Below are 25,773 nucleotides of genomic sequence, written 5' to 3'. Positions count from 1 at the left end.
TCAGCGGATCATCAGATTAACGTTTTTAAAACGATTAGTGTGCACACAGCAACACCAATACACGATTTGCGTGCACACAGCAACACCAATACACGGATACGCTCGGCTCCGCAGGCATCCTGCGCTCCAAATCACTCCGCCCTGAACAGCGAGTGCCCTCTGGAGGGTGCGCACTCCGGCCCTGCGCAGCTCACAGAGCGCGCGAGTGAAGTGCACGAGCCACGATTCGGGACTGAGCCGCTGTGTGTGTGATCCCAGCGCATATCACTTACCACTTGCAAGTGGAAGGATGGCAAGCCTAAAGACAATCATAACTACACAATGGGCAGTATTTGCATCAGTATTTGCAGTATTTTCATACTTTTATACTCTTTAATGAAAGGTGATACAAGGCGGAAGTCCGCACCGTTTTTCAGCAGTTGCGTCACATGACCAACGCCAGCGAATCAGGAAGGTGGATGTCACAGTGACGTTGTCCAATGACGACGCCAGCTAGAGCTCAGCACAGCGTATCCGCGTATTCTGAATGTTTACACAGCACCGGAGCTGCCACGATCTGGATTGAATACGTGGACCCTGGCGGATTCCCGTTTCCCGGCGTTTCCAGGCGGTTTAATGTAAACGGACAGTGCATCCGCGAAGAAAACGAGACAGATACGGTCTAATGTAAACTTGGCCTATGTGTCAGCCCTGTGATGAGCTGGTGACTTGTCCAGGGTGTACCCTGCCTTTCGCCCGTAGTCAGCTGGGATAGGCTCCAGCTTGCCTGCGACCCTGTAGAACAGGATAAAGCGGCTAGAGATAATGAGATGAAATGAATATATCAGTCCATATGTCAAAGCAATGGCTGTAAACGAGATTCGTTGAGACCTGTGCGAGACATCGTAGGACAGAAGTAAAACGTACAGCAGAAATCAAAGTGACCAACATCTGCCAACGTTGTCAAAAGACGCACACGACCTCTTTCGAATGCTGATATAATCAAGCAGGAAGTTTTGTTTGCTTTGATCACAATCAGGAAAATCTGCAAAAAGTAGGCAGTAATCGTCATTTAAACTCGTTTTTGTGCAATATTTCATTTGGAAAACGGTTTTCAAAAGGGTGGCACTGACACCTGGCTGACACTTCACGTTTCAAAGTCTCGCACAAGTCTTGTGAAGCTCGCACGGATAAGCGACGCCTACCGTGGACCAAACGAACTAAATTCGACATGGCTAAAAACCGAAAAGGCTGATAAGTATAATATTTAATTGCAATTAGTTGCCAATACGAGTCACGATATAAGGTTACTAAAACCGAAAACATAATTGAATAACACGTTAATTAAGAAATAAAGCAAGTTTAAAAATGACTTCAGTTCTCCTTTAAGGAAGGCACATTCATTCTCCAGTGCCTTCATTCCCCTATGAGTGCAGTCAGTTATGAAAATTAATAAATAAATAAATAAATAGATCGATAAATAAATAAAAACCATTAAAAAAGAAAAAAAAAACCTTGCCATTGTTGTGAAATTGCTTTCTGACAGCCTGTTCACCTGTAAAAAACAACCTTCAGTTATCTGGGTGGCATCTTCCATTTGGCTGGCATGCTGCAGGAACAGTTTGCAAGTTCTCACTGAAAGTACCAGTTGGTAAATACCCTAAAATTATTCATACTTTTAAAAAGATACACGGATTTGGTGCGTACAATTTATATTACATTTATTCATTCATTCTGTACACAGTAGTAGGAGTAGCGATGTTGTATGGTTCGGAGACAGTGGTACTGACAAAAAGACTGCAGGCTGAACTGGAGGGAGCAGAGCTGAAGATGCGGAGATTTTCATTGGGAGGGACAAAGTTGGTCAGGATTAGAAATGAGTATATTAGAAGGACAGGACATGTAGGGTGTCTTGGAGACAAAGTGAGAGATGTGAGACAGAGATGATTTGAACATGTACAGCGGAGAGATCCAGGGAAAAGAATTCTGGAGATGGAGTTGGCAGGTAGAAGGAAAATAGGAAGAGCAAAGATGAGATTTATGGATGTCGTGAAGGAGGACATGAGGACGGTTGGTGCTACAGAAAAAGATATGGAGGACAGGAGGAGATGGAGGGACATTATCCACTGTGGTGACCCCTAACAGGAACAGCCAAAAGAAGAAGAAGAAGAAGAAGATTAATTCCGTAGACATCTTAAATTCAACAGAGGTTTCTGTTTCAAGTGTGACATAATCATAACATGTTTAAGTTTATTTAAATCCTCATGTGAGTGTAGGAAATGATATGCACTTTTCAAAGCAATGATCACTCGGTTTTCCTGAAATCCATGTTGGAAGCCATTAAGGATGAGTCTGCATGTGTAACAGAAATGGAAAGTATTCAAGGAAAATCCAAATGTGTCATGATGGAAGGTTCGTAAACAAGGAAATGAATCGCAGATAGTTTTAAGCTTCCTCAGATTTTTTCATGCTAATGATTAAAAGAAAATCAGAAGAAGGACAGAGTTATGATAGAGGATTGAGCCGACCAGTTGAGGGTTAGGAGTTTTGGGTTGTCCTGTGTTTTGAACTCACAGCATTTTGGTCAACAGTGTAGTCTTTTAACCGCTGTACTACTGCTGTCCAGGTCCTTAGACTTAGAAGAGACATGCTGGAAGATCCAAATACTTTCACTCATGCTCATTTCTTGTATACAGTTTTTTTTTTTTTTGCTTTCCTCTCTGACAGCTGACTGACTGAATGGCTGCGTTGCTGGCAAAGAAATGGCGTAATTGGGCAGGGAGAAGCATTTGCTTACAAATGTGAAATTGGCCATAGAGTGAAAATTAGCAGTGCTGAAATACACTGATTTTCCCAAGGTCTTGTCCTTGAGCTGTACGCTCCAAGCATAGCAAAACAAGCAAAACCAAAAACTGGCAAAAAGACAAATCTCTTGTAATAAACTGACTGGCTGAGTAAAAGCAATGCTCAATTTATAGACAACTCTATCATTGTCAGATTGTTCCACGGCTGCCAAAATCTTATAACAGTAACCTCATAAAGAGAACATTTGAATAAAGTAAAGTGGGTGAGTTTTGCCACCCACCTCCATGTTGGTGCAGAAGGTTGCGTTGGTGCCGAACAGAATCTGGCATTGTTCATCTGCGCTGTAGTGCATGCCAGGCAGCTTCACAGGAAGACGCACCAGGTAACGACTCCGCGGGTCTGTGTGTAACAGACAGGAACTGGCTTTGGACCTGAGAGACCGGGGGGGGGGGGGGGGGGGGGGAAATCTTTCAAAATGACTTTCAAAACAACAATGTTGAGCCAAGTGCTGTGCAGTGAGCTCAGACTAATTAATCCTAAAAACAAAAACAAAACTTAAATAAAAAGGAAAATATGACATAATCAATGTACACAAACACAAACCTGACCCTTGTCTTCATGCTTTTTAGGTCTGGTCATTACAAAGCCACAGCAACCAATTACACAGAAACATACAACCATAAACAGACACATATCACATCGTTTCTTTCTTTTTTTTTTTACTTTTCAGCTTCTAAATGCTTTCCTCCCAACTCCAACAAGACATAACATCCTCCAAAGGGAAAAAAAATCCATCCATCCTCTTACTTGCTGCATTCTAAAGTGACAAGAACACGGCTTGTGTCAGAGATTTCACATTTTTACACCACTGCATTTCTCCGCTCTAGGAAGCTTCCACACGGAGCTCAGATGTTTCGATAAAGAGTTGGCATGGATCTGTTGCTTGCATGCAGAAAAAAAAGGACAGATTCTTGAGAATGCCTGGCATCTGATGCACAGGAAAAATAGCATCGAGTGACAGCAGCACAAAGATGCCACGACCTTTAACCGGCTCTGACCTTCACATCACAGTGTGCCATAGTGGGGTGAAATGTCATGGTGAGAGAGCTCATGCCAGATATGACGTTACACTGCTGTCACAGCTTTCAAAGATTTTAAACAGTTCTATGATGCCATGATATATTAGACCTACTCAATCATGTGGGACTGGGACGGAGTCTTGGACGGTGAGGTGTCTAACAAGCATGTTCATGAGAATATTAGACCTCATCTGGACAGATTTCAGATGGGCCTGATCTGAGATTAGATCTTAAAGGCCCAAAATTCTCATAATCCCACCACCTTCAAAACCCTGCAATTATTCCTACTTTCCAATTAGCAGAATAACAGTCCAGATCTACTGCTTTGAAAATTCACAGCCCACCATCATGCACAATCCACAGGATATTTTGTAACTTAAAGATCAAGATTAAACTGATCTTAACAAGTCAATCCCATTGCTATAATTAGTACATGAAAAATACTCTCTTACCTAAATGTCGCAAATTACATATAATTGTGGGAGACGTCAAGAGATGTAGTTGAAAGTGAATGTTTCAGCTATTAAATATAACCTGGATCAGAAGCCTTGCTTCATAAATAAGCGCGAGCAAATGTTTTAAACCACAAAACTACTCTTATTTTTACTTTAAGTAGACCCTCAGCATGCTGCCAGTGCCACTTTGATTCCAGTGCTGGACGTGGCACAGTTGTGGGCTGTGAAATGGGCTCAAAAGGAGCTCCAAAGTAACTCAATCCTAAAAAATTGTAATAACTAGAAGGGCACACGGAGAGCACAGACAGATCTCCGCCAAAGACAACTGCTGAGTCTTCTGTGATATGCAAATCTGCAACCGCAACCACTTTATATGTCTGGATATAGCTCCAAAACTATTAGAATTCTGCGTCTACATGTGTATCCCAAAGGATTACTGGTACCCACAAGTGTGGACTGTGATATCAAGTCATCATATTTCTATATTGGCTATGTTTTTCCTGACTGAAATTCACTGCCATCTTCTGGATTTTAAAATGTATGTCATTGTTGAGTGCAGACTTCCGACAAGGCCAAATACTGTATCTCTTAATGTTAAGGAAAGTGAAAGTAAATTCATGGATCTGTGACTCTATCCACTCCAAAACTGTATGGGTTCTTCCTTGGCCCAAGCTATGCCCTTCCATTTCATGGAAATCGGGTCAGTAGGTTTTGAGCAGTCGTGCTTAGAGGCAAACGAACAAACAAATAGACAAACAAACCGTACTGAAAACATAACCTCCTTGGTGGACATAAGAAGAAGAAGAATCTTACATTTAATATTTAAATAATCTTGGCTGGCATTGAGTGGTATATCACATATATTCCATTCAGCTAGCATGATAATGAACGAGTCAAAGACGAGTATATATATATATATATATATATATATATATATATATATATATATATACACACACATGATATACCACGAAGAAAGCCAGCCAATATTATTATACATACACATTCCTTTCGGGTGTTCAATGCATCTTTCTCTTTGAAAATTCTCTCGAAATCTTCCATATTTAATGAAGCAAACCGGCAGCCATGTTTGTTTACAAATTGTCACAGTCGCTCGCACTGAATTTTTACGTCTCCGACGTGTGACATTATGTTGTCTTGACAACCATGCAATATCATAAACCATATTCAACGCTCATTCTCCATTGGGTAGAGTGACGTAATACATGTAAGGATAAGTGATATGCTAGCAATATTGCATGCTATCAAACCAAATGAACGAAACTCGCTAGAAGGGAATAGAATCCATGTTTTTATTCCATCGAAAAAGTGTCCTGTATGTATAATAATATTTTTTATTTTATAAATATTATAGAACCCATTCTGCATCTCAGGTAACCCCACATGAGGTCACAACCCCAACACTGCAAACCTATGGTTTATCTGGTATTTCACCAGCGATGTATGGAAAGTATTTCTTGCTGTTCTCATTCAAGTGTAATAAGGGGGCTTTGAAATCAGCGCACTACAGGAGTTCAGTCAGAAACTGGAACACTGTGGCATTTTACACTTCCTGATTTTCCTCGATTATAGAGTATTATAAAGCAGCTACTGGAACAAATCACTGCCATGCTGGGTAAGTCTATGTTTGGTGTGTGTGTGTGTGTGTGTGTGTGTGTGTGTGTGTGTGTGTGTGTGTGTGTGAGAGAGAGAGATTTGGGTTTTCTTTGGCAACACAGTGAGGATTTCTTAAAGCTGATGTATCCTGGAGAGACCCTAAAGCCTGAGAGATAAGATCAGCAAAAAAGGATATGGTGAGTACACACTGTTTCCTACAGCTTGTGATGTGGAAAAAAATCTGAAATGACACCATGGATTCGATGCCTAAATAGATTTAATCTGAGATGAGTTTTCAAAAAAAATACATCTTAGCTTTTAGATCTCAAGTATCAGACTTATTCAAACTCCGAATGGCTTTGGTAATGCACCATTTCTGGTAGGACGGGCCAAACAGGCAAATATTGACACCCCAGACAGAGTTCATGGATGTTAGATATTGAGCCAGTCTTAGCTGCAGCACGTATGCAATCTCCCACTGAAGCAGTGCAGAGCAACAGATTTTCAATTTTTGCTAATTACACCTAATCAGTACTATAATTAGTGGATATTTACACACACACACAGGTATTAAAATAACCCTGTGATTCAATCTCAATGGAATGGCTTGAGAGCTGTGTTGATGATGGCATGCTTGACGTACTTGACTGATTCATACAACAGCCAGTAGCCAATGTTAACACCCGCCTCACTCTAAACAAACCTGACAGCAAATTAGCTAAATATGGAGACGAGTGAAAAGCTTACCGAGACTTTTTTCCAACTGTGAAGGATTTCCAAGATGATATCTCAAAAAACCAGCTGCTGTGTTATTATGAAATGATGTACATGTATGTTGAAGCTGTTGACTGAGTGATGGGTTCATAGCTATGAATTCACATATTTTTTTATATATACACACTTTTTTCTAGGTTGTTGCACATTAGGTCAAACAGTAACTCTGTGTTCTAGGTGTTCGTCTTTCTGGTTAATAGCTAAAACGTAATAAAATGTAAGTAGTAGTGCATCTCAAAAAAACTGAATATTGTGAAAAAGCTCTTTTTTCTTAATTTTATTCAAAAAGGTAAACTTTCATTTATTCTATATTCATTACACATGAGGTAAAATATTTCAAGCCTTTTTTGTTTTAATTTTGATAATTATGGCTTATAGCTCATGAAAATAAGAAATTAAGTATCTCAAAATATGGGAATATTTCATTTTGAGTTTGAGTAAAACAGTATAAATACCGTGTATCTCTCGGTCTAGTTCAGTACATACAACCACAATCATGGGGAAGACTGCTGACTTGACAGTTGTCCAAAAGACAATCATCGACACCCTCCACAAGTAGGATAAGCCACAGAAGGTCATTGCTGAAAAGGCTGGCTAGAAAAGGTGCACAAGCAACAAGGATGACCGCAACCTTGATAGGATTGTCAGGAAAAGTTGATTCAATAACTTGGGAGAGCTTCACAAGGAGTGGACTGAAGCTGGTGCCAGTGCATCAAGAGCCACCACACACAGACGTCTTCAGGAAAGGGGTTACATCTGTCACATTCCTAATATCAAGCCACTCCTGAACCAGAGACAGCATCAGAAGCATCTTACCTGGACAAGGAGAGAAAGAACTGGACTGTTGCTCAGTGGTCCAAAGTCCTCTTTTCAGTCCTCTTTACATTTCATTTGGAAATCAAGGTCCTAGAGTCTGGAGGAAGAGTGGAGAGGCACAGAATCCAAGGTGTTTGAAATCTAATGTGAAGTTTCCGCAGTGTGTGATGATTTGGGGTGCCATGTCATCTGCTGGTGTTGGTCCACTGTGTTTTATCAAGTCCAAAGTCAACATAGCCATCTACCAGGAGATTTTAGAGCACTTCACGCTTCCATCTGTTGACAAGCTTTATGGAGATGCCAATTTCCTTTTCCAGCAGGACTCAGCACCTGCCCACAGTGCCAAAACTACTACCAAATGGTTTGCTGACCACGATATCACTGTGCTTGATTGGCCAGCCAACTCGCCTGATCTGAACCCCATGGAGGTGATCTATGGGCTATTGTCAAGAGGAAGATGAGAAACACCCGACTCAAAAATACAGACGAGCTGAAGGCCGCTATCAAAGCAACCTGGGCTTCAATAACACCTCAGCAGTGCCACAGGTTGATCACCTCTATGCCATGCCACACCGATGCAGTAATTCATGGTAAAGGAGCAACAACCAAGTACTGAGTGTATAAATGAACATATTTTTTTAGAAGTTGGACATTTCTGTGTTGTAAATCCTTTTTTGATTGATCTTAGGAAAATTCTAATATTCTGATTTTCATGACCTATAAGCCATAATCATCAAATTAAAACAAAAAAAGGCTTGAAATATTTCACTTTATGCGTAATGAATATAGAACATATGAAAGTTTACCTTTTTGGATTTACTCCATCAGTCAAAATACCCAGAATGCATCATATTCCAGCTCCATTCTGGATCCATTTGCTGCCTGCAACCCACAAGACATAGAATTTTTTGGCTCATGCCCTGCAATCAGGTCGATTCAGGGTCAAATTGCTTTCTCACTGAAAGTGAACCATGCTAGAGTTCACTTAGAACTGGACAGAGATCAACTCGGTCAGACCAATTGTTCTGGTCTGTGTGCAATTGCCATTATCTCATCTATTTAAAAGAAAGAAACGGACTAAGCTCTCCATATGTGAACTCACCCTTACACAGAGCTCATGAGTGCAAGTCTTTCCTCCTGCTAGCAAAGCAGTGTCACTTTATAGTGCGTAATGGTGGAATGACTGATGATGATTTCTCACCTGAGGAAGTTTTCCAGGTCATCACGGCTGCAGGTAGACCAGGAGAGGTCGCTAGGGTTACGACCTTTGACCCACTCTCCTGACATGATGTGTGAGTGGCCAGTACAAGCAGCATGGTCATCGTCATGGCTCATGCCCATGCTGTAAAGGAGAATGACAGTTTTATACCACACACGCAAACACACATCCATAGGACACTTTACAGCCGTCTCTTAGCACATAAGCAAAGTAACCGCACCAGTGACCACTAACCCTGAACACTATTTACAACACTAAAACAAAAAAATGTAAGCACAGCAATCTTGACATGGGTCTGGAAAGCTCATGTGTACTGACATGTGACGGAGAGATTCCCAGGCATTGAGCCTTGTTCCACTCAAGCCCTGACCTACATTTCCAATATTAAAAACAACAAGCAAAAAAAAAAAAAAGCAAACTAGAAGGCAGCAAAACACACAAGTTAATAAAGAATGGGGTGTGTGAATTTCCAGGGTGTGCCTAATTTTCCCTCTTCTGAAATACAAGCAATAAAAATCGGGGTATTCACAGGAGTGTTAAAAACTAACTACAAAAGCAAGTATAAAGAAAAGTTAACTATGCTGCTAACATGAATACTCCTATATACAACCCCAATTCCAAAAAAGTTGGCATGCTGTGTAAACTGTAAAGAAAAACAGAATGCAATAATTTGCAAATCATGGAAACCCTATATTTCATTGAAAATAGTAAAAAGATAACATAGCAAATGTTGAAGCTGAGAAATTTTATTGTTTTTTGAAAAATATATGCTCATTTTGAATTTGATGTCAGCAACACGCTTTAAAAAAGTTGGGACAGGGGCATGTTTACCACAGTGTTTCATCACCTCTACTTTTAACAACACTCTGTAAACGTTTGGGAACTGAAGAGACCAATTGCTGGAGTTTTGAAAGAGAAATGTTGTCCCATTCTTGCCTGATATACAATTTCAGTTGCTCAACAGTTCGAGGTCTCCTTTGTTGTATTTTGCACTTCATAATGTGCCAAATGTTTTAAATGGGAGACAGGTCTGGATTGCAGGCAGGCCATTTTAGCACCCTGACTCTTTTACTATGGAGCCATGCAGTTTTAATATGTGCAGAAAGCGGTATGGCATTGTCTTGCTGAAAGAAGGAAGGCCTTCCCTGAAAAACATTTTGTCTGGATGGCAGCATATTATTCTGAAACGTGTATATATCATTCAGCATTAATGATGCCTTCCCAGATGTACAAGCTACCCATGGCATGTGCACTAATGCCCCCTCATACCATCACAGATGCTGGCTTTTGAACTGTACACTGATAACAAACCAGATGGTCCCTCTTCTCTTTAGCCTGGCGGACGTGGTGTCCATGATTTCTAAATAGAATTTCTACTTTTGATTCATCAGACCTCGGGACAATTTTCCACTTCGCCTCAGTCCATCATAAAAGAGCTCGGGTCAAGAGAAGGTGGCAGTATTTCTGGATATTGTTTATATCTGGTTTTAACTTGCATTTGTGGATGCAGTAATAAACTGTTTTCACAGACGATGATTTCCTCAAGCATTCCTGACCCCATGCAGTGATTTCCAATGCAGACATGTGTCTGCTTTTAATGCAGTGCCTCCTGAGGGCCTGAAGATCACAGGCATCCAACGTCAGTTTTCAGCCTTGTCTCTTGCATACAGAGATTTCTCCAGGTTCTCTGAATCTTTTGATGATATTATGTACCATAGATGATGTGATCCCCAAATTCTTTGCAATTTTACATTGAGGAACATTATTCTTAAATTGTTGCACTGTTTGCCCATGCAGTTTTTCACTGAGTGGTGAACCCCTCCCCGTCTTTACTTCTGAGAGATTCAGCCTCTCTGGGATGTTCTTCCCCAATCATGTTACTGACCTGTTGCCAATTAACCAAATTATTATTATTTTTTATCATTACACAACTTTTTCAGTCTTTTGCTGCCCCTGTCCCAACTTTTTTTGAAATGTGTTGCTGACATCAATGTCAAAATGAGCATATATTTTTCAAAAAACAATGAAATTTCTCAGTTTCAACATTTGATATGTTGTCTTTGTACTATTTTCAATGAAATATAGGGTTTCCATGATTTGTAAATCGTCATATTCTGTATTTATTTATGCTTTACACAGTGTCCCAACTTTTTTGGAATTGGGGTTGTAGTTTATTGTCCAGAAATATGGCTCTGTGCCCATATCATACCCTCACCGCTAGCTTACAAGGCCCTGATAATCATACTCTCTCAGGAAAAAGCTACCGAACTCTACTTTTCCTTTACCATCAAGGGGACAAGTTCTGTATCTTGAGTTCATATAATTTATCCGGAAGCCTCTAATAAAGCAATCACTCATCAAAGGATGTACATTACAGTGAATTCATCATGAATAAGGATTTTTTTCCTTTGGTTGCTAAACAACATAATGGCAAAGGTTTGGGTATTCCATAGAAATTTGGCTTATGCGCCAATATACTCATACTTATTTGTTATTTTTGGCGATGAATCTTTAGTCTGAGTCCTTCTATAAAAAAAAAGCAGCAAGAACAAAGATGAGCAAGAGCTAATGATAGTCCAAAATGAAATCACATACATCTGATATCATGCGCAGCAGATCCCTGAATCCAGTTCATCATCAATCTATTTGTGTAATGGCAAAGAAAGGGCAAAATGTACAATAAAACTGTGTTGTGTTTTATAATAAATTATTTGGCATGTCAGATACAAATTGTTTCTAGAAAAAAAAAGACATCATTCTTGAAAAATTCAGTGGATATTCTGAAATAAATACACAGCACAGTAGATTAAATAGGCATGGCATCACCAACATCCCACAAGACTATTAGCTAAGCAGCATAATTCATAGCTGAGGCCAAAACTTTACATACAAACTACAGTTAAGGACAAAATCTTATATACATCTAGGCTCAGGATATTCCAATTCATTTTTTTTTAACTCCACACATTTCATGTTTTCATACATTTCCTGTGTTAACTCAATTAGGGTATTGACTTTATTTACTTCCATTTGTAAAATAATAACTAAGAGACAGATTTCAGCTTTAACGCACTAAATCGTATTTTCAGTTGGTTTAAAGTTTATGTACACTTTGCTAGCATTTGGTGGCATGGCCTTTTAATTAGTTTAGTTTAATTAACTCAAACTCTTGGGGTAGCCTTTGACATGCTTCTCACAAACTGTATATGAGTATGATGTATTTTAAGTGATAATTCTTTTACTCTTGTGAATCAAATAGTGAAATATTCCCTGAACACATTTTAATGGCAAAAGCTCCCAATAACATGTACTTGCATACAATTGTTTGAACTGATAATCTTGGAATCTGCAGTTGTTTAGAAATGGTTCTAAGAGACAGTCCTGAGTGTAAATCTACAGTGGTGCTTGAAAGTTTGTGAACCCTTCAGAATTTTCTATAGTTCTGCATAAATATGACCTAAAACATCATCAGATTTTCATACAAGTCCTAAAAGTAGATCAAGAAAACCCAGTTAAACAAATGAGACAAAAATATTATACTTGGTCATTTATTTATCGAGGAAAATGATCCAATATTACATATCTGTGACTGGCAAAAGTATGTGAACCTTTGCTTTCAGTATCTGGTGTGACCCCCTTGTGCAGCAATAACTGCAACTAAACGTTTCCGGTAACTGTTGATCAGTCCTGCACACTGGCTTGGAGGAATTTTAGCCCATTCCTCCGTACAGAACAGCTTCAACTCTGGGATGTGGGTGGGTTTCCTCACATGAACTGCTCGCTTCAGGTCCTTCCACAACATTTCGATTGGATTAAGGTCAGGACTTTGACTTGGCCATTCCAAAACATTAACTTTATTCTTCTTCAACCATTCTTTGGTAGAGCGACTTGTGTGCTTAGGGTCGTTGTCTTGCTGCATGACCCACCTTCTCTTGAGATTCAGTTCATGGACAGATGTCCTGACATTTTCCTGTAGAATTTGCTGGTATAATTCAGAATTCATTGTTCCATCAATTATGCCAAGCCGTCCTGGCCCAGATGCAGCAAAACAGGCCCAAATCATGATACTACCACCACCATATTTCACAGATGAGATAAGGTTCTTATGCTGGAATGCAGTCTTTTCCTTTCTCCAAACATAACGCTTCTCATTTAAACCAAAAAGTTCTATTTTGGTCTCATCCGTCCACAAAATATCTTTCCAATAGCCTTCTGGCTTGTCCATGTGATCTTTAGCAAACTGCAGACAAGCAGCAATGTTCTTTTTGGAGAACAGTGGCTTTCTCCTTGCAACCCTGCCATGCACACCATTGTTGTTCAATGTTCTCCTGATGGTGGACTCATGAACATTAACATTAGCCAATGTGAGAGAGGCCTTCAGTTGCTTAGAAGTTACCCTGGGGTCCTTTGTGACCTCGCTGACTATTACATGCCTTGCTCTTGGAGTGATCTTTGTTGGTCGACCACTCCTGGGGAGGGTAACAATGGTCTTGAATTTCCTCCATTTGTACACAATCTGTCTGACTGTAGAGTCCAAACTCTTTTTAGAGATGGTTTTGTAACCTTTTCCAGCCTGGTGAGCATCAACAACGCTTTTTCTGAGGTCCGCAGAAATCTCCTTTGTTCGTGCCATGATACACTTCCACAAGCATGTGTTGTGAAGATCAGACTTTGATAGATCCCTGTTCTTTAAATAAAACAGGGTGCCCACTCACACCTGATTGTTATCCCAGTGATTGAAAACACCTGACTCTAATTTCACCTTCAAATTAACGGTTAATCCTAGAGGTTCACATACTTTTGCCACTCACAGATATGTAATATTGGATCATTTTCCTCAATAAATAAATGACCAAGTAGAATATTTTTGTCTCATTTGTTTAACTAGGTTCTCTTTATCTACTTTTAGGACTTGTGTGAAAATATGTTGTTTTAGGTCATATTTATACAGAAATAGAAAAAATTCTAAAGGGTTCACAAACTTTCAAGCACCACTGTACGTGAGGTGCATTAGTGCTAGCCTGCTACAATATTTTTCCCATGCTGCGTGATCACAACTTATAGCAGAGCTCCCCGCCCAAAGCACACACGGAGCGGAGCCCCATACTTAAGAGAAATGCATTTCTGCACTGTGATCGAGCTCTAAATTAGGAACAGGTGCATGGTAATTAGTCCTAATGGAGCTGCACTCAGAACTCCAAAGCACATGGACGTGAAAAATGTAACCAGACAACTGTGACACATCAAGCTTGATTTTCGATTGTAACTATATAGTAAATGATATAAAGTGAAAGTGCTGGTTCACTGCTGTCCATCAGGCACCCAGCAGAGTCACACCATAATAAATGTTGTTTCTGGTGCATGGTATGAGGTGATATGTATTCATAACTGCAATGCGTAGTTCATTATAGGTGTCACTGTCACAAGACCATGCAGCAAGTTACTGATTTGAAATACAAGACCCTACACACTTTGATAGTTCATAGGCTATAATAAATAATAAATGACCAAGTAGAATATTCGATTCAGGTTGATTTTGTGCCCTTGCAAATATTTTGCTTACACACACACACACACACACATATCAGGAGCTCTAATTTTAGGCAGTGCCTTAATATCTATAATCTCAAAAAACTGATAGTTTTTTTAAACATTTTTATTATTACCTGAAATATCAAAAATGGCAACCAACAGTGTACAAAAGGAGGTTTCACTCACATTTTCCAAAATTTCTTCATGTGAAAAACAGAGTTAACTCAACTTGCATCCCATTTGTATCTTCTCACCGCAAAGGCTGCATCATGGGCAATCAAAAAAATTTCTTTAGAGACACTTGAACGTGCATTACAGAAAATGAGAAATATTCTACCAACTTTTTTTTTTTTACTACCACAACAAAACAGCAAATTGATCTAACTAAAATTAGAAATACCATTTCATTGTATATAGAGACGAAATTAAAAGTATACTCAGTGACTTTAATGCATATGAAGAGAATCATCCTTTTAGTAAAACCCTGACAAACCATACAGTAATGCATCCAGACACATTGTGGCAATGAGAATTCAGTGATAAAATTGGTTTAAATATTAGGAACATGAGGCAAAGGGGGGGGGGGGGGGGGATATGGGAGTCCAGAAAGAAGTACTCATTTCTTTTTTGCATGTAGTCTATTGCTTTTGTCTTTGAAGTGAAATATGATTCTGATTTGTTCACACAGGCATTTGAAATTATTCTACAATACTTCGTGGAAATTTTTGCTCATTTCTCATGAAAGAACTGATGTTAGTCAGGTTTTTGGGCGTTCTTGCTCATACACGTTATCATTTCAGTCCAGAAATGTCTATGGGATTCAGGTCAGGACTTTGGGATTGCCACTCTACAACCTTCACTCAGTTGTCTTTAAGCCATTTTGTTACAACGTCGGAAGTATGCTTACAATCATTATCCTGCTGGAAGGCCCCATTTACTACCAAGTTTTACCTTTCTGATAGATGAGGTTATTGAGGTCTTGAGGTTTATTTAATAATTTCACTATCTATCTAATGCTCTTTCCTCACAGCACTGTATTTTTTGAAGCACACCAGTTCCTTTTCTAGCAAAAACACCACACAACATGATGCTGCCACTCCCATGTTTCACAGCTGTGGTGGTGATTGTCAGATTAAATGCCCCACTTTTTTTCCCGCTCCATACACAGCACTGAACAGAGCACAAAAGGCCAAGTCTTCATCCTGGTGATCAACTGCAAACTTCCGCATGGCTTTTTTTTTATGCCAGACTTGGAGTCGTCTTGGGATTCTTACTTCGGCGACAGTATTTCAGGCCATGGCGATGCAAGACTCTCCTAATGGTAGATGTAGATACTTTGGTGCCTGATTTAGCCTCCAACTCCTTCACCAGTTGCTTTATTGTTATCTGAGGGTTCAGTTTAACCTTTTTGACCAAACTTTTTTCTTCCCTGGGAGTTAATTTGTGCCTCCTTCCTGAGCGATGGAGTGTCAGTATGGTCCCAAGATTTTTATATTTCCATACAATTGTTTGTACAGACGCTCGTGGTACTTGCAGTTGTTTGGAAATTGCTCCTAAGGAGGAGCCAGACTGGTGGAGGTCCACAATTCTTTTTCTGAGGTCTTGGCTGATTTGCTTGGATTTTCCCATTGAATCAAGAGCAAAAAGGCACTGGCTCTGAAGGTCGGGCCTTAAACATAGACACAGGTACACTCCCAATTATAACAACTGGCCAATCAGAAGTTGGATATTAGTTTTGTTTGTGTTGGTGCTGAATTTTTATTGGTAGCGGTCAGTTTGACAGTTACTGTCCACACAAGGGCACTTTGCAAGCCTTGCACATCAATGTTTCTCAGGGATTTTCTTGTTTCTAAAAGATATTCTTTTGAATGGCAGTAAGGGTGTAGTGCTGCGTGCTGATGCTCAGGAGTGCTGCGAAGAACGGTTGGGATGTTGCTGTGATGTCTGGGCCTCTGATGTGTCCTGAACTGCTTTCAGTAGTCCACCGAGACTAAAACAAAGATAAATGAAAATAATATTCAAATCAAACTTTTTTTTTTTTGCCACAAAAACAAGACTTGCCAAGATCTGTAACTGATATGAAAAATTAGCCATAAATAAAACAATACTGTATCAAATTGCACACTGAACCTTTCTTCTGGCACAAAAACACTATTTTCAGAGCTGTGTAAACTGAAACTTTCTGAACTATTATACATAACTAAAACAAAACAACCTAAAAATGGAAATAATCAAGTTGAGCACAAAAACAATAATAATCTCTGAGCTGTGAAACTGATAAACTGTCTGAATTCTTATCCAAACGAAAACAGCCTATAAATGGAAATGATATCGAACTGAACACAAATGTTTTAGCTCACAAACAATATTATCTAGGCTGTGCAACTGATAAACTGTCCGAATTCTTATTCATAACTAAAAGATAAATAAAAATCAGATCATATTAAAACACTGAGTAGTTTGGCACGGCTGGAAAATGAATAATGTCGGAATAAATTATCCGCAAACATACTTACATACTGAATCCTGAGTCTTCACGGAAATCCTCTTTGTCTCTTAGAAAACAGAGTCCGGAGAGCGCGAGTCATCTCTGTCACAGCAAATAAAAACTCCAAAAGCTCTTGTATGAAAGGTTTCTTTACTATCTGATACATAAAATTAAAAAAAAAAGTTTATTTTCTAATAAACATGAACAGCGAATCCTTTCCAGTAAACATAAAACGTGAACGCGGCTGCTACCCTACGGCGCGTCGTGGCGTCATCAAAAAGCGACACGAGCGTAGTATAAAAGCACAGCGTTGTCGAGCCAATGGCATGGCTGAAAATGGAGGCTAAATTAGCAACAGATTTTATGTCTCCTAACTTGACACAAGTTTAAACTTCTTTTTTAGGAAGTGAAAAAACATGCTCCAGGAGTTTTTGAGTTTGCAATAAAGACAAGTCTCGGTTTTCTGGTGCAATAAATCTGTCTCTAATCGACTGTTTTGAAATGACCTCTGATTTGAACACAGCAGATGCCCTGATGGGTGTCCGGTATTTTAGGCCCTCAGTGTATTCGCCCCATCTTCATGTGGTTTAGCCCCATGTTTAAATATGAATAAAATTGATCAAACATGTGTCTATGATTGATCATTCTAGATTTAAAAGACAACAGAGCTTTTTTTAAGGGAAAGTTTGAACTTGAAATTTTTGACTGGATTTTTCATTTGACTTCTGTAAACTAACTGGAAGTAGTTGAAGAAACTGACTAGCTAGCTGAATCAAATCAAAGGTTTTCATGTTTAAAGACGTGAACGTCGTTCTGTTGTGCTGGTTAATTGGTTAAGGCCCGGTCCCACTGCACTTACGGATGCAAAGAGGATGTAAAACGTAAAAAAAAAATCTTTGCCATCCGTTGGAAAACGCTATGCATCCGTTGTGAACTCATTGCATACGTGCTTCATACGCTCTATCCATCGAGCATCCGTCCACTGTGATTTCATCCGCGCAAAAAGTTTTGAGCTGCACAAAACTTTTAGAACGGATGAACTTTCCGCCGTGTACGATGTAAATCCGCGACATATACGAGCAACAAACGTTCTATGTCCGTTATCATCCGTTAAACGTCTGCTGTATCCTCTCTGCATCCTCTGGGCATCCTCGCAACTCACATCCGCTGCAGCTGAAAACGGAAAGAGGGAGGAAAGATAAGGTACATGAAACGTCTATTCATCGTTAATAGCAGGGAAATAGAAAGGATGTAAGCGTATGCATCTCGTATATAAAGTATTCAAAACGGACAAAGCGTTTATATCTGGGATGTATCTCGTATATTTAGGATGTCTGGAGTATGTCTAGAGTATGTAGAAGGACACCTAGCGGACAATCGATATTTTGTATAAAAAGGGGGAGAAAATCATCTAGTAGTAGAGATGTATCGATGTAGCCGCTAGCACGTCTTTCCGCTTTATGCTGACGGCGTGCGTGCTGCATCCCTTTATATCCGCGGAGCAGACGCAATTCATACCCCCCGCATGCGCAGTGAACGGTCTGCATCCGATATACATCCGCGCAACATCCCCTTTGTTTCCGTTAGGCGTACGTGATGCATCCCCTTCATCCGCTATGCATCCGCTCTTTCTGCTATGCGTCCGCTTCTCAGTTATCACCGGTAACCCCTTCGGAGCTGTCATCCACTTGCATCCGCTTTCATCTGCTAGGCTTCCTATGAACATGCGTTTAACATCCCCACTATATACTACCCACGTCCGTTCTTTTCCGTTCTGTTTTCGCAAATTTTCGCCAATTTTGTCCATTTCTGGAGCGGATGAAAACGGATAGAGCCACCCCCGAAATTTTGCTCGTCCGCTGTGTCCTTTTTGCATACGTTTTGTGTCCATCGGCCAGTGGGACCGGGCCTTTAGTTTTAGGTTGCTAACAAAAAAAAGTTGCTTATGTTTCCAGCAGGCGGCACAGTGGTGTAGTGGTTAGCGCTGTCGCCTCACAGCAAGAAGGTCCGGGTTCGAGCCCCGTGGCCGGCGAGGGCCTTTCTGTGCGGAGTTTGCATGTTCTCCCCGTGTCCGCGTGGGTTTCCTCCGGGTGCTCCGGTTTCCCCCACAGTCCAAAGACATGCAGGTTAGGTTAACTGGTGACTCTAAATTGACCGTAGGTGTGAATGTGAGTGTGAATGGTTGTCTGTGTCTATGTGTCAGCCCTGTGATGATCTAGTGACTTGTCCAGGGTGTACCCCGCCTTTCGCCCGTAGTCAGCTGGGATAGGCTCCAGCTTGCCTGCGACCATGTAGAACAGGATAAAGCGGCTAGAGATAATGAGATGTTTCCAGCAAGTGACCCAATCTTTAGTCAGTCCATCCCCTGGCATTCTTTCAGTCTGATCACTCGTACCCTAAGCTGTCTTTCTGTGGTGTTTTTACAAAGAAATTACACTAGATACTTTAAAAAACAAAACACAAAAATAAATGTCTTAAAATAAATAAAGGACATCCATTTCCTTTTCTTTCTTTCTTTTTTTATTGACTGTATTTGCTCACAGAAACACAGCTTGGGCTTCCGATAGCAATATGGCCGCCAATCAATATTCAGAGGCTCCAACTCTCCCGCTTTAGGGAATGTTTAGAAAATCCTCCCGACCTCCCGCTGATAACATAAAAATCTCCCGCCTGCCCTTACTACACATCTCATCTCATTATCTCTAGTCGCTTTATCCTGTTCTACAGAGTCACAGGCAAGCTGGAGCCTATCCCAGCTGACTACAGGCGAAAAGCGGGGTACACCCTGGACAAGTCGCCAGGTCATCACAGGGCTGACACATAGACACAGACAACCATTCACACTCACATTCACACCTACGGTCAATTTAGAGTCACCAGTTAACCTAACCTGCATGTCTTTGGACTGTGGGGGAAACCGGAGCACCTGGAGGAAACCCACACGGACACAGGGAGAACATGCAAACTCCGCACAGAAAGGCCCTCGCCGGCCACAGGGCTCGAACCCGGACCTTCTTGCTGTGAGGCGACAGCACTAACCACTACACCACTGTGCCACCCCTGATACGTTTATGTTGAAGAAAATTAATAGTTGACTTTCCGCTTTTCGTGTGTCTGACATTGTATGGGTGGACTCAAGTGTGTACCCCTCAGTATATGTCGATTCCCTGGTCAGTACACCGATCGGCGTCACGGGGGGATTGGAGTGAATGCCGGAGGCATGCGCGCGCAGATCAAGCGCGCATTTGAATCGAGCGGAATTCGGTACGCCACAGGGTACACACTTGAGCCCACCCGATGTCTTAGCAGTTACCGATAAAGCATACAGATGGTGCTATTAATGATACGCGCGAGAGAACGAGAAAAAACACGACACTCAACCATTTTGTTTGTTTTTTTGTGTCTGCATTTCGTCTGCATTTATCGCCTGCTCATCTTTAACTTTTTGTTCTCTTGAATGAGATAATGAAACGAAGTTCCGTTGGTGGAAATGGCGAAAGCCAAACTACGAAGAAAAAATATCAGAAAATCACCAAGATAACGTTCGGATCGCCTGTCGTGATGGTTGCCAGGGATGAATGGCGGACGGTTTTGGACGGCAGCAAGACGACCCTATATCTGACAAGGTTCGATCACCAGACCAGACGTTAGATTCTAACAAACTTGTCTGACTTTTACTAACTTAGAAAATTATTAGAAGAACATTATCATCAGAGGGTCTACCAGTGGCAATGTATAATAGTCATTATTGACATTAACATTGACTTTAAGTATATTAATGTTTGGTCTATAGTCACTGGATTTATCTAGATCTGTTACTATTAATAAGATTTAATTAACACAAAATGTGGTGAATCATATACATACACACACACACACACACACACACACACACACACACACAACCCCGATTCCAAAAAAGTTGGGACAAAGTACAAATTGTAAATAAAAACAGAATGCAATGATGTGGAAGTTTCAAAATTCCATATTTTATTCAGAATAGAACATAGATGACATATCAAATGTTTAAACTGAGAAAATGTATCATTTAAAGAGAAAAATTAGGTGATTTTAAATTTCATGACAACAACACATCTCAAAAAAGTTGGGACAAGGCCATGTTTACCACTGTGAGACATCCCCTTTTCTCTTTACAACAGTCTGTAAACGTCTGGGGACTGAGGAGACAAGTTGCTCAAGTTTAGGGATAGGAATGTTAACCCATTCTTGTCTAATGTAGGATTCTAGTTGCTCAACTGTCTTAGGTCTTTTTTGTCGTATCTTCCGTTTTATGATGCGCCAAATGTTTTCTATGGGTGAAAGATCTGGACTGCAGGCTGGCCAGTTCAGTACCCGGACCCTTCTTCTACGTAGCCATGATGCTGTAATTGATGCAGTATGTGGTTTGGCATTGTCATGTTGGAAAATGCAAGGTCTTCCCTGAAAGAGACGTCGTCTGGATGGGAGCATATGTTGCTCTAGAACCTGGATATACCTTTCAGCATTGATGGTGTCTTTCCAGATGTGTAAGCTGCCCATGCCACACACACTAATGCAACCCCATACCATCAGAGATGCAGGCTTCTGAACTGAGCGCTGATAACAACTTGGGTCGTCCTTCTCCTCTTTAGTCCGAATGACATGGCGTCCCTGATTTCCATAAAGAACTTCAAATTTTGATTCGTCTGACCACAGAACAAGTCGCCAGGTCATCACAGGGCTGACACATAGACACAGACAACCATTCACACTCACATTCACACCTACGGTCAATTTAGAGTCACCAGTTAACCTAACCTGCATGTCTTTGGACTGTGGGGGAAACCGGAGCACCCGGAGGAAACCCACGCGGACACGGGGAGAACATGCAAACTCCGCACAGAAAGGCCCTCGCCGGCCACGGGGCACGAACCCGGACCTTCTTGCTGTGAGGCGACAGCGCTAACCACTACACCACTGTGCTGCCCCACTGTAGATGATGATATGTTCAAACTCTATGCAATTTTACACTGTCGAACTCCTTTCTGATATTGCTCCACTATTTGTCGGTGCAGAATTAAGGGGATTGGTGATCCTCTTCCCATCTTTACTTCTGAGAGCCGCTGCCACTCCAAGATGCTCTTTTTATACCCAGTCATGTTAATGACCTATTGCCAATTGACCTAATGAGCTGCAATTTGGTCCTCCAGCTGTTCCTTTTTTGTACCTTTAACTTTTCCAGCCTCTTATTGCCCCTGTCCCAACTTTTTTGAGATGTGTTGCTGTCATGAAATTTCAAAATGAGCCAATATTTGGCATGAAATTTCAAAATGTCTCACTTTCGACATTTGATATGTTGTCTATGTTCTATTGTGAATACAATATCAGTTTTTGAGATTTGTAAATTATTGCATTCCGTTTTTATTTACAATTTGTACTTTGTCCCAACTTTTTTGGAATCGGGGTTGTATACATGTATATATATAAATAAAACTCGCCTTCGCTCCTATAGCGCTCAAACTTGTCTCCGTCCGAGCTACTCGCAGAGAAGGAGAATCTCCCTTTTTGCAATTTCCGAAGTTGGAGTCTCTGAATATTCATATAATTTTTTGTGATAATTCTAAAAGCTCTCATAAATAACTGTTATTGGTGTCTTAGAAGGTAAAATTATGATCAAACTTAGTTCAATTTAATTATGGGGCTAAACCACTTGAAGAATGTAAGATGTTCAGCATGTTAGTGGTCACGGTAAAATGGCCACCAATCAATATATGGCTGCGGGCTATATAATTTATGATCCTTAAAGGTAGACCGTCTTTCAGATTTTTCAAGTTTAGGTCATAAAAAGAATTTTCCCTGATACCCAATTATTTTTGTTTAATGGTCCGAAAGCTACTGAATTCTAATCACAGACTTCCAATTTTATTAGTTTTTTTTTAAATAGAACAATTAATGAATTTAGGGCCACATGGCCCTAAATGCTCCGCTATTTTTTCCTGTTTCACCATGACCCAATTCAAGATACTACGTCATGCATCACATGGTGGGCTTTCCCTGTTTATGTAAGGCATTGTGAGATACAAATTTGAAGCAGGAGAGAAAAAATGGAGGACGTGAGCGTGCGAATGAAATGTGAAAGACTGACTACAGTAATGGAAAGCGAGAAGAAAAGACGTTATGTTGTGAAGGAAAGGAAATGCAGGACTAAACTAATAAATATCGGTGGTCAGCGAGCACCTTGGTGTGATCAGCTGTTCTTTATAGCGACAGAATGATGTAACCGTCAGTGCACGATCAAAGGTAAACCTGTCGATGGCAGTAATGCAACACTGGATGCTAGCCGCCTTAAAACCCTAAAGATGAAGACGACGACGACAACTAAGGTAAACCTGTGCATGCGCACATGGACTTCATCTGTCTGCTTGACTGCGCAAAGTGAGCAATTTCATGCACATTATTTGCTCAGGAATCCCCTCAAATGAAATAACTTCCCAGCCACAGAATGGCCTGGTTTTTTTTTTAAGATATCACAAAAATAAACATATCACAATGACCAAATTTCAGAGGGAACTAAATTCTCATTCTCATTATCTCTAGCCGCTTTATCCTTCTACAGGGTCACAGGCGAGCTGGATCCTATCCCAGCTGACTACGGGCAAAAGGCGGGGTACACCCTGGACAAGTCGCCAGGTCATCACAGGGCTGACACATAGACACAGACAACCATTCACACTCACATTCACACCTACGGTCAATTTAGAGTCACCAGTTAACCTAACCTGCATGTCTTTGGACTGTGGGGGAAACCGGAGCACCCGGAGGAAACCCACGCGGACACGGGGAGAACATGCAAACTCCGCACAGAAAGGCCCTCGCCGGCCACGGGGCTCGAACCCGGACCTTCTTGCTGTGAGGCGACAGCGCTAACCACTACACCACCGTGCCGCCCGGGAACTAAATTTCACCGATTTTATGAAATCAAAAGGCCGTCTACTTTTAACTCTAAAAACTGATAAATTGCTGTTATTGGTGTCTTAGAAGTAAAAATTATGATCAAACAGTTCAATTCAATGATGGGGCTCGGTATCCAGGGGTTTAGCCCCCTGGTAGTTTAGCCCCCAGTGTAAAACACCTGAAGATGGGGCTAATACACTGGGGGCTAAACCACCATAAACCCCTGACTGACTTACTAAAAGAAATGTATGGCGTTATGAAAAACTGAGCTTGAATAACTTTAGCATTGGTGTATACAAGCTTTTGGCCTCGGCTGTTTTATTTTTTACTTTCTCTGGGAACTTTCTGTTTTGAGATAATTATGGAAAGCAGTAATATTAGTAATAAGTGCTTTGGGGTGATTCAGACAAAATACCCAAGAGATCTTTGTCAGCTGTATGTAATCTGAGTTTTATAAAGACATAGTCACATAAGGAGGCCAAATGTGTGTGCACAGAGGATTAAAAAGAGCAGGCCTGTAAACACACTCACGAATTTCACTGCCAAACTAGTAACAAGGACCACACTAGAAGAAAAGGTTCTAAAGCAGGCAAACCACAATAATGCAACACAAAAATTTTCTCTGATTATTCAAACAAGACAACACTAAACTGCACAGTCATTTTTCATTGTTGCACAAATTTTTTGGGGGATGGTTTTGGCTGTCTGTAATCTACAGAGACAGACAGACAGACAGACAGACAAAAAGAAGTCTAGTTCACTGGCGCTATGCTTGTGAGATTAAATCCTGCACAAACCAAGCGCAATACTTTTGTCGTCTGATGATATGGCATGCTAACTTTAATGAGGTTTTTAGTTTACTGATAACATTAATAACATTCTTTTTAAATTATTTTCATGAAAATGGGTTCAATTGGTTTAAAGTAAAATCATTTTAATTTCATCATTGCCTAGATATTTTTGTCTAGTTTTTATCATTGATGGGTAAAAAAATGATCACTGAGACCGTGTTTGTTACAGTGAATATAAGCTGGTTAACAAAAGCAGCAAAAATATTAAGAATGTTCATCCAAGCACATATTTTAATCCTCAGAACAGTGAACTATATAGTCAGTATTACAGATTTAACATGTTAATTGATCGAAAGGAAATACTTGTAAATACAGCATAACAAGTTAGAGAAGCAGCCTTGGGCCAAAGGGTTGACCGTTTGATTCCCTCGACCAGCAGGAATAATGTGGGGAGAGTGAATGAACAGCATTTTCCCCTCCCTCTGTATCATAGCTGAAGTGCCCTTGAGCAAGGCACCTAACCCCTAACTGCTCCCTGGGCGCTGTAGCATCGCTGTCCACTGCTCTGGGTATGCATGTTCACTGCTTTAGATGGGTTAAATGCAGAAGAGGAATTTCGCTGTGCTCGAGTGTACATGTGACAAATAAAGGCTTCTTCATAACTCAGTTAAAGTTAAGAAATGCTACTGTGTTTATTACTCATGCTGTGCGTAGCCATGTTAATTTGGCATCACCTATTGAAAACCGCCCCGAGTTCCACAGTAAGAATTCCACCTCTAGTCGAATACAGCATTGTAATGCAGTCGTCATTACTGTTGTCAATCAAGTTGGTGGGAAATAAACCACAACTATAGCCCTGAGTTCTGTTGCTTCTTGGGTTTTGTTTTGTTTTTTTCTCCTCAAGTATGCAGATCACATGATTTTCATTTTCACTGAATTTTCTCATGAAAATGATCAAATGATTGTCAACTCATACATATAAAACGACTGATTACTGGGAATAATGCTCTTTCTCCACCATTAGCAGTGTAAATTACGGTGTAATTATAGTATTTTCATACTGAAAGCACAGTTATATCACAGAATCAATAGTGTATTAATAATGATTACAAACATACAGTTGTGCACTTTTAAAAAGAACCTGTTTGGGAACCGTTAAATTGAAGAAGAAGAAGAAGAAGAAGAAGAAGAAGCAGCAGCACAACAACAACAACTTTATCACATACACTTAAGCACAGTGAAATTCCTCCTCCACATTTAATCAATCTGAAGCAGTGAACACACA

At 40.4% G+C, this 25,773-nt stretch overlaps 1 protein-coding gene across 2 annotated transcripts in view; it reads right to left on the bottom strand.

The window, feature by feature from the left end:
* Nucleotides 1–25,773, bottom strand: part of adamts17 (ADAM metallopeptidase with thrombospondin type 1 motif, 17) — a 347,817-nt gene that overhangs the window by 165,913 nt on the left and 156,131 nt on the right. For both annotated transcript variants that reach the window (XM_060941102.1, XM_060941103.1), the window contains exons 9-10: nt 8,727–8,867; nt 3,065–3,215 (exon numbers count right to left, since the gene is read on the bottom strand). In XM_060941102.1, the coding sequence (XP_060797085.1) occupies nt 3,065–3,215; nt 8,727–8,867 (292 nt within the window). The remainder of the gene's footprint in view (nt 1–3,064; nt 3,216–8,726; nt 8,868–25,773) is intronic.

The sequence above is a fragment of the Neoarius graeffei genome, chromosome 15 (genome assembly GCF_027579695.1).
Source record: "Neoarius graeffei isolate fNeoGra1 chromosome 15, fNeoGra1.pri, whole genome shotgun sequence".
Lineage (NCBI taxonomy): Eukaryota > Metazoa > Chordata > Actinopteri > Siluriformes > Ariidae > Neoarius > Neoarius graeffei.
Note: the sequence above shows the minus strand (reverse complement) of the source record. Positions and strands in the feature narration are given on the sequence as shown.